We start from the raw sequence: 10,398 nt of genomic DNA on the forward strand, positions 1-10,398 counted from the left end.
TAGGGCGGAGTTCACATCAAGCCTCTGTCCTCTGCAGCTCCATCCAGGAAAGCCACACAGGGAGAACATGCAAACTCCCCTGGAGCACTGCTTCTGCCAGGCGCAGTACGGTTAAAACAGAAGGTAGATAAACAGCTTTAAACAGGAAGAGAGGACAGACTGAGGCTGGAGTCTGCAGAGCGTCTCCACCGAGGAAAAACACAAAGTGTTAGGAAGTCATTCATTGTTCCTCCTCGTGTCAACCTGGTTAGTCCTGTTAACAAGGAGTGGTGTGCGTGTGTGTGTGTGTGTGCGCACGCGCGTGTGTGTGTGTGTGTTCTCAGTTCTGTGGATTATCAAACCTCACATGAAGACAAAACACTGATCATGTCATCATGAATGTTTTTAGGAAGCATCACTGGTCATATCGATGTTAGCAGGATCGACTTGGTCCCCTGATCTACCTGATCGACTGATTTCTTCTGGATCGTTGATTTCGCTCGTGCACACATCAGTGTGACTTTCAGGCGTGTTCCAAATTATGTAACCGGTGAAACACACCCTGAGTTTTGTTGTGATGGAAAAGTGAAAAAGCTGAAACTACGACCTGGTTTAGATTTCTAAAAAAATCAGACATTTAGCTTTATCTTGGAGTTTTTCTGGACTTCAGTCACAGTCGAGATCAGAGCTTTATTTTGAAGGTTTTCTCTCATGAGGACTTCACAGGTGATCCAGAGTGTGTTCCAGAGTGTGTGTTTCAGACATAATCTGTTGAGGTGGATTTACTCGTGATTAAAGTTTGGGACAGCTTGGAGGTAACTGACTTGTGTGTCTTAGTAAAGACTTGAGAGATCACAATTCTGAACTCACTGAATGTTGAATTTTCTGGATTTTTTAGTTTTGAACTTACATATTATCTTAATTGTAGATATCTAAAAACATCTGTTGATTTCAAGTTATATTTTGTCCGACACGTTTGAAAACTTGGTAAAGCATTCTCATCCATTATCCTACAATAAGCAGTTCTTCCTTCCTAAATCCAACCTTTAAATCTTGATTCCATTTGATTGGATTTAAATTCGGAATCAAAGCCACCCAAGTTAGTTTTATAAACTTTAGCTTCTTTAACCGTATTGACCATATTGATAAAAAAAAAAAAATGCAATGGGGGTAAGTTCTCTATGACCGGAGAGCATTAATTTTTGGTTCTCAATCAAAGCTTGCTCCATTTCCTTCCACCTCACCACACAACAGTGATCCCACCACTGTACTCATGCCTTAAGTTGTGCTGCAAAATAGTAATTTTGGAGATTAGGCAACAACAGGCCCCCTTTTTCTTCACAGGTTGTTAGTGTTGAATACTTAATTTGAGGTTTTTGTCCTCTCCAAATGAATCAGGAGATTAGTTTTTCCCAGTCATGGAACTGAGAAATTGGAATTTTGACAGGAATCAACATAAACAGGCATAGCAACCTTGGGAGAATGGATATCTGTATTACTTCAAGTTTTGAATAAAATTTAAATAAATTATTTGTCCATTTTGTAAGATCCTCTTTAATCTTTTTATCAATACTCTCAAAATTTTTCTTGTACAAATTGTCAGGAGAATCTGTCAGAACAACCCCCAAGTACTCCACAGCTTTCATAGACCAATCAGAGGACAGTTTCTCTCTGATCTCTGTTGAAGGGCTGTAACTGAAGGACATCATTTGTGTTTTGCCAATATTGGATTTATTTCCTGAATAGGCAACAATTGCTTTTAGAAGATCTGGGAGTGTTAATATGGATTTACCTGGATTGGTGAAGTATAACAAACTGTCATCTGCATACGGCATCATTTTATGTTCTCATGAGGTGACCAGTGCGTGTTGCGTGTTTCAGAGTGTGTGTTACAGAGTGCGTCTTCCAGAGTGTATGGGCTCAGAGCAGACTGTCTCAGAGGCGGTCCTGATGCGGTCCGACCTGTTCTCCCGGGTTCCTCAGTCTTAACCGGCTGCTCCATCGTCTGGCTGACAGAGCGGAGATCCCAGAGGAGGACGGACACACACACACTCTGGCTGACAGAGCGGAGATCCCAGAGGAGGACACACACACTCACGGTCAGTTGCCCTGCTTTGCCTCATGTTTGTGACCAGACGACCAGGTGAAGGTGTGTGAATGGAGAGCAGCCGCTGTGCTGCAGGACAAGGTGTGTTTGATTGACTGACTGATGAGGCTCATAACTGCAGAGTGTTTAGAGTTTGGATGCCTGCGTCTCGTGCTTCATGTTTGCTGAGACTTTCTTGATTGAAACGATGCTCTGAATTGAGTGGAGCTCAGGCGGCAGGTGAAGAAATGCAGCAGAGGTTTTGGGTGAAGTGTGAGGCGGATCTGCTGTTCCAGCTCTGGACATACCAAACCCTGCAGTCATCGGCTCACACCCAACGCTTTGGCACTCTCCTGTTTTTAATCCGCGTTGCCACCCTGTTCCAGAGGAAACACCTACTAACCATGTGGTAATCACCTGCTAACCCGCTGATACCCTGCTAACACCCTGCTAACCCGCTGATACCCTGCTAACACCCTGCTAACCCGCTGATACCCTGCTAACACCCTGCTAACCCGCTGATACCCTGCTAACACCCTGCTAACCCGCTGATACCCTGCTCACCAGCTGATACCCTGTTCCAGAGGAAACACCTACTAACCATACAGTAACCACCTGCTGACACCCTGCTAACCTGCTGACAGCTGCTGCTGGCTGGTAAAGCTCCTCTGGCCTCGCTGCAGCCTGACGGAGCTCAGAAAGAGGGCGGAGCAGCTGGCAGGTGGAGGCTGGCAGCTGGCAGGTGGAGGCTGGATGCTGGAGGCTGGATGCTGGATGCTGGATGCTGGATGCTGGATGCTGGATGCTGGATGTGGGCCTGTTGAGACGGACTGACTGACTCCACGCTGAGTTGCTCAGCTGCTGAGCTTCACTCTGGAAGAACACAGCTGCGTTAACACAGCGGCAAGGCAGCTGCTCACATCAGCATGCTGGGGTGTGGTCCAAGGCAGTGTGTGTATGTTTGTGTGTGTGTGTGTGTGTGTGTGTTTGTGTGTGTGTGTGTGTGTGTGTTTGTGTGTGTGTGTGTGTGTGTGTGTTTGTGTGTGTGTGTGTGTGTGTGTGTGTGTGTGTGTGTGTGTGTCATTCAGAATGCATGCAAACCGACTGGTTTGGATGAGCACATTCCTGTGAAGGAACCCGGCCGAGGCAGCGATGTGGGCGGAGGCCTTCCTCTGTCAGTCAGGGTCCGAGATGTCCTCGTCCCACACACACACACACACACACACACACACACACACACACACACACACACACACACACACACACACACACACACACCTCAGCTGTGATCAGTTTACATTTTTGTTGGTTTCTACTTCTCTGAAATGCCAAACCCGACTCTCAGTGTTTGTTCCTCACCTGGAGGAGGCTTTATAACAACTCAGATCTTAAACCTGATTCCACTTTTCATAAAAAACCATCAGCTTTAGTCTAAAAACACAAATGTTGCATTTTTGGATCGATAAGAAACAGAAACAGCAGATATTGAAACCGGCTGAGCAGAGGTTTGGGATTTCAGAAGAAAGGAGGAAGGTTCTTCAGACTTCTGCCTTTTCCTGTCCTCCATCACCGACCTTCATCTTCTCCTCTTCATCCCTCCTTCATCTCCACCTGCTCTCTCACACCAGCTCATGTCCTCCTCTCCATCCTGTCCATGCTGCTCAGTCTCAGTGAAATGCTCCTCATCCTCCATCCTCCCCTTCCCCTCTTCCTCTCCCTCCTCCTCATCCTCAGCTGACAGTACAGATATTTTTTTCATGATTACAACAACTATACACCATGACAGACAACAAGCTGCTCAATACAAAATTCACATTTATAGCTTTAAACAGTACTGAGAAGCATTTTGTGTGTTTGGTGTTTTGCAGTTTCCATGGTTTCTTCTTCTTTGGTATGAAGTCTGTGACTGTGGATGTAAATACACCTGATGAACCATGGTGAGTTTTATAATCTGAGGGGGCAACCTTTGATTTGGACTGGAGAACTGTTGTGGATTCCGTGTACTTGTTTAACTGCATCATCAAAAGCAACAATAAGAAGAAAATCCTCAGTGTTGATCACAGTGATCGACAGAACCTTGTCTGGTGTCAAACAGAGCGCTGACAGGAAGAGGGGCAGTATCTCAGACAGTCTGGTCCTCAGCGACTCGGAGGAGGGAGTCGTCATCACAGGAATCACGGACGACTCCGTCACCGCCAAGAGCGGCCTGCAGACGGGTGAGAGAGCGTCTCACGGGAGTTTCATCAGATGTGAAAACAGGTGGAGGTCTGCAGGAACTCAGTCTATCTGTCTGCATGGAGTTCAACACCACAGAATGAGACAGAAGCTCCAACCTGTGTTCACTGTCTCTGCTGGCTTCTGTTAGAAAAACAAAAACAAAAAAACCTTTTATCTATCAGCCTGAACAGACGACCCTGCAGCCGTCATCGCCACAGTGGCAGGAAGTCATTCCTGCCATTCTTTGTTGTTGTTTTTTGAGGACTTTGTCAAGCATGACTCCATGCTTCTGGTTACACTGCCCCCTGCAGGTCCAGCTGCTCAGAGCAGCTCTGGGAAGTGTGTGTGAAGTGTGTGTGAAGTGTGTATGAAGTGTGTGTGAAGTGTGTGAACGTGGCCTCTCCGGTAAACAGCTGCTCTGTTCGTCTCAGGAGACGAGCTGGTTGCGGCCACCATCCACCTGGACAAGCTGAACAAACACGAGGTGCTGGAAGTCCTGAAGGTCCTGGAGCCGTATGAGGACAGCATGGAGGTCTTGACCAAGAAGGACCGGGTCTCCCTGGACGGCTCTTTGGGATCCGCTAATGTGGAGGTAAACATTCGAATCACTGAGACTCCTAAACCGAGACTTCATGAGCTCTGACTTCACTCACTGTACATGAGGCAGACGGGAAGCGATCACCAAAACAACTTTAGCTAACAGCATTAAACTCTTCAAATATTAAGCATATTTTATTTTTCAACCAAACCGAAGAATGTCAGTTAAATCTAACGTTAACATGTAAACCCATCAGAAGGATCTGCAGGAACACAAATGGACTAGTTATAGGTAAACTCCGTGAAAACAGCCTTCAGTCCATAACACTTACTCTAGTTTATCAAAATCTTCAAATTACTAGCGGTTTAGTATTTTCTACTTAAAAAAAGTAGTGAACCCATGATCCTGTAATTGGCATAAAGATGTTTCAGCCACGTTATCCTCCTCGGTTCACAGAGTGCTGCTTTACTCTAGTATTAGCCGCTTCAAAGCTATGTTTGCTTGTGTCAGTGACTTCAAATAAATGAAGTTCTAAAATCATTCATGGAAATATTCCCCAGACTTTACATTTAAAATAAAATTGGGGGTTGCTATCAGCAGAAAGTCACATATCCTGGCATCGTGTCTATCTTCATCTGCGTGAGTGGATTTCGATGATTGGTTTCTTGAATTAAAAAAAACCAGAACCACGGTCTGAATCCCTACCCCCTACCTGAACCAGGGCCTGAATCCCTACCAAAATCAGGGTCTGAATCCCTGCCCCCTCCCCAAGCTGGGGTTTGAATCCTACCAGCTATTCAAACAAGGGTTTGAATCATTATCACCCTACCTGAAAAAGAGCTTCACTCCCTACGCCCTGTCTGAACCAGGTTTTTGAAAAATTATTCTCCTATAGGAACCAGGGTTTGAATCTCTCCCCTCACTCAAACTGTCTGTCCTCCCTTCCCTTAACCCCAACTGGAACACCAGAAATCTCTTCTTCTGAGTCTGTTCCTGAAGACAGTTTCCTCCTCTGAGTCTGGTTCTCCAGGGTGCTTCCTTACCACTATCTCCTCTGCTTGCTCAGGTGGAATTGTTGGGTTTTGCTCTGTAAACGCGCCCACAAATAACTGTTGTTTTAGGTGCTATGCACATGTAATTGAAATGAATTGAATTGAATGGAACTGTATCGAGTCCTTCAGTGGTATTTCTGTTGGAGACTTGTGTCAAAACGTTGACTAACCTATTTCTTCCTTTTCTTACCAACAGATACTCCCGGAGACGGATTTGTCACTGGATGCATTAGCTAAAGCGCCACGGTTGTCTCTTGATGGTTTGGGTGGAACGATAGATGCCACACAGGGGTTAGGTGGGAGAATAGGCGCTCCCATTGTCAATGGAGATATTCCCAGTCTGAGTTTAAATAAGCCCTCTGCAGATGTTGGTGGTGCAATCACTGTGCCTTCGGCAACACTGACAGGAGCAGATTTAGATGCAGATCTAGGTGGCAGGCTCACATCACCAGATGTTTCCCTCTCAACTTCGCGCCTTAACACACCTAGTGCCTCTCTCAACGTTGATAAACCAAATGTCAACAAAGGAAACTACAAGGCCCCTAAATTTGAAATGCCACACTTCAGTCTACCTCAAGTCACAGTTCCAACGGTGGACTTGGATACTTCTGGAGATGTAGATCTTCCTTCTGTGAGAGGAAATATGGACATGCCAGACTTCGACCTGTCAGGCCCCCAGGGAGGAATTAAAGGCACTGGTCTGGACTTAAATGGTCCAACAGTGGATCTGAATTCTCCTGATATCAGTTTAGACAGTCCACAAGCTGACATCAAGGCACCATCTGGCAATGTCAAGTGGCCTGGTAACTGGAAACTTCCAAAAGTAAAAGGACCAGACACCAACTTAAAGGCCGATCTGACAGCTCCTGATGCCAGCTTCTCCACACCAAAGATTGATGGGGATATTAATGCACCAGATGTTGACATTAACTTGCCCAAAGCTGACATTAAAGCCCCTGATGTTGACATTAAAACCCCTGACATTGACATTGATAAACCATCTGGTAAGATTCACTGGCCTCATGAGAAGTGGGGGAAATTCAAACTTCATCGACCAAAAACTGATCTTGACGTTGACGCAAAGGTAAACACCCCTGATGTTGACGTCTCACTTCCAAAAGTGGAGGGTGACATTCATGCCCCAGATATTGATGCTTCACACAAAATCAACTGGCCTCATCACAAATGGAAGAAGCCAAAGATACACCGGCCAAAAGCAGACTTAGACATCAATGCTGACGTCAACACACCAAATATGTATCTGTCAGCTCCAAAGATTGAGGGTGACATCAATGGGCCCAGTGCTGAGTTGAATCTACCAGATGCTGACCTCAACACCACAGATATCAACATAGAGCCTCCATCTGGAAAAATCCAATGGCCTCACCAGAAGTGGAAAAAACCCAAAATACGTGGTCCAAAAGCTGACCTGAATGCAGATTTGAGTGCTCCCGATGTCGATGTTTCAATTCCAAATGTTGATGCCGACATTAATGCACCAGATGTTGACTTAACGTTACCCAAAGGAGATCTTGACATAGATGGTCCTGAAGTCCCTTCTGGTAAAATCAAGTTCCCAACTCTGAAAAAGCCAAAATTCAACTTGTTTGGGCCAAAGGTGACAAGCCCAGATGTTGACCTTGATGTTAGTGGAAAAGCCCCTGATCTCAGTGCTTCCCTTGACAAACCTGATGTTGATTTAAATTTGCCTGATGGTGACATTGATGTGAAAGCTCCAAGCGCAGACATCAAGGGCCCAAATGCCAAATGGCCTAGTTTAAAAAAGCCAAACTGGCCACTATCAGGCCCCAAGGTTAATGGTCCAGATATGAATGCTGATTTGTCTGCCCCAAATGTTGATTTGCCAGATGCTAATCTAAACTTGCCAGATGCTGAACTGAATGGCCCTAAATTAGATGTTAATGCTCCAGACATTGATGTAGATGCTCCAACAGGAAAACTGAAATGGTTCAATATCAAGAAACCTAAATTTGGCACACTGAAAGCACCAAAAGCTGACATTGATGCTGATTTGTCTGGCCCTAATATTGATTTTCCAGATGCTGATGTGAAGTTGCCAAGTGCTGAACTGAATGGCCCAGGTTTAGATGTAAATGCTCCAGACATTGATGTAGACGCTCCTTCTGGAAAGCTTAAATGGTTCAACGTGAAGAAACCTAAATTTGGCACATTGAAAGCACCAAAGGCTGACATTGATGCTGATTTGTCTGGCCCAAACATTGATTTGCCAGATGCTGATGTAAAGTTGCCAAGTGCTGAACTGAATGGCCCAGATTTAGATGTAAATGCTCCAGACATTGATGTAGATGCTCCTTCAGGAAAGCTTAAATGGTTCAACGTGAAGAAACCTAAATTTGGCACATTGAAAGTACCAAAGGCTGACATTGATGCTGATTTGTCTGGCCCAAACATTGATTTGCCAGATGCTGATGTAAAGTTGCCAAGTGCTGAACTGAATGGCCCAGATTTAGATGTAAATGCTCCAGACATTGATGTAGATGCTCCTTCAGGAAAGCTTAAATGGTTCAACATAAAGAAACCTAAATTTGGCACACTGAAAGCACCAAAAGGTGACATTGATGCTGATTTGTCTGCCCCAAAAATCGATGGTGGGATTGACACTCCAGGCATCGATATCGACTTTCCGAATGCCGATCTCAAAGGAACATCTGTGGATCTTGATGGTGCAGATATTAATGCTGATGCACCTGACTGGAAGCTAGGAAAATTAAAATTTCCAAAGTTTAAAGGGCCAAAAGTCAAGGGTCCTGAACTGGATGCTGATTTTAAAGGACCCGACATTGATGTCGGTCTTGATGTACCCAAGGTGGACTTGGACACCCCTGACGTTGACCTGAAGACACCCGGTCTCTCTTTGCCTGGAGGCAGTCTCGATACACCAGATCTCGATGTTAATTTACCAGAAGCTGGGGTTGATCTTCAAACTCCAGAGGTCCAAGGTGGGAAGTTAAAGTTTCCCAAGATGAAAATGCCAAAGTTTGGTTCCTCTGGACTAAAAGTGAAAGAACCTAATTTTGAGGTTGATGCTAACCTAAAGAGTCCAGATCTCTCCATAGACACAGAGATGCCCAATGCAGACCTAACAGCAGATGGGCTACGTCTGAACACTCCTGGATTGAATACCAGCACTCCAAATCTGGATGCAGGTATCGACTTACCAGGCTTGAACCTGGCAGGGCCTAGTGTAGAGGCACCCAGCTTTGATCTGCCAAAAGCACCAAATGTAGATGTCAGTTTACCAAAGGCAAATCTAGAAGCACCTAATGCCACAGTGAAATCCCCAAAACTGGATATGAGCCTGCCCAAAGGGCCTGATATTGACATCGGCGACTCCAAATTGCCTCATTTCAAGATCCCAAATGCTATGTCGGGTCTTGATGTTGACGCTGGAATAGACGCACCCAAGGTCGACATCGGCACTCACTCAGCAAATGCCAATATTTCTGCTCCTAATGTGGATGTGAAGCTTCCAGATGCAGATTTTAAAGGGCCCTCTGTTGGTGTGAAGGTGCCAGATGCTGACATAAGTCTCGAAAAGTCCAAAAAATCTCATTTCAAGCTTCCAAAGTTTGGTTGGGGTGGAGGATCCAAATCAAAATCTTTGGACGCTGACATCGATGCTAATCTTGAAGATGTGAACGGTGACGCTGATGTGTTATATAGTGACTTGGAGGTTCCTGCATTCAAGTTCCACACTCTGCCAAGAAACAGCATTGATGTGTTTGGAGGACTGGCCGATGCTTTTGGCATGTCCAGACAAAACTCAGAAGAGAAGGACTACGTCGTGAGCAAAGGGGTCCGCTTGCCAGTTCTGAATGCAACACACAGGGACGGAGAAAAGGTTGACATCTTGGAAAGGTTGAGAATGGCGAAAGAAAAAACTCCCTCAGCTAATGTCACACCAACTGAAGCCAAAAGCGCCATTGATTTGAAACTCTCCCCCTCTGGCCTTGATTCCTCTCTAGTAAGAGGAGGCACGTTCAAAGTAGACAAGCCGGAGGGAGCGCTGAACTTGGAGGCTCCTGAAATCTCCACAACCAATGAAAATGACAAATTCTCCCTGGGCCTTTCAAACATGCTCGTGCTTAACAACTAGGGATATCATGCTGACTAACTGTAGCTGAGTTAGCCCAAGAAATTAATCTTCTGTCCAAAAAAAAAAAAACCAAAACCCCACAACATGTAAATATATGTAACTAAACCCTACTCCACCCCAACAAAGAGCTGCTGCTGGTTCCTGCCGTGTATTAACGCCTTCTGATGAAGATAGGTTTTGTATATGAAGTAACCTGAATGTATGTTGTTATTTATGTGAGCTCGTCTGATTCTAACTGTTGAGAATGTTTCTGTTGAAGCCACTGTCTCAGTATTGCATGTGATCACAGCCAGCTGTTCCCATTAGAAGATACACATTCTGTGAGTGAACGTCCTTGATAACTCTCTACTCAGAAAATCACTCGTGTACTTTCTACAGTATGTCTTTG

General features: G+C 45.2%; 1 protein-coding gene across 1 annotated transcript; it reads left to right on the forward strand.

The window, feature by feature from the left end:
* The first annotated feature begins 2,019 nt into the window (after positions 1-2,019).
* LOC115399594 (neuroblast differentiation-associated protein AHNAK) lies at positions 2,020-10,156 on the forward strand. Its single transcript, XM_030107079.1, has 5 exons — positions 2,020-2,078; positions 3,934-4,002; positions 4,161-4,281; positions 4,714-4,874; positions 6,069-10,156. The coding sequence occupies exons 2-5, from the start codon at positions 4,000-4,002 to the stop codon at positions 10,008-10,010; spliced, it is 4,227 nt and encodes a 1,408-aa protein (XP_029962939.1). The 5' UTR covers positions 2,020-2,078; positions 3,934-3,999; the 3' UTR covers positions 10,011-10,156.
* Positions 10,157-10,398: the final 242 nt, after the last annotated feature.

The sequence above is a fragment of the Salarias fasciatus genome, chromosome 13 (assembly GCF_902148845.1).
Source record: "Salarias fasciatus chromosome 13, fSalaFa1.1, whole genome shotgun sequence".
Lineage (NCBI taxonomy): Eukaryota > Metazoa > Chordata > Actinopteri > Blenniiformes > Blenniidae > Salarias > Salarias fasciatus.

Bases quoted from the DNA above. Each gene is read 5' to 3' on its own strand.
- LOC115399594 (XM_030107079.1), top strand. The intron at 4,282-4,713 runs GTGAGAGAGCGT...TGTTCGTCTCAG, and splicing joins CAAGAGCGGCCTGCAGACGG to GAGACGAGCTGGTTGCGGCC. The intron at 4,875-6,068 runs GTAAACATTCGA...TCTTACCAACAG, and splicing joins TGGGATCCGCTAATGTGGAG to ATACTCCCGGAGACGGATTT.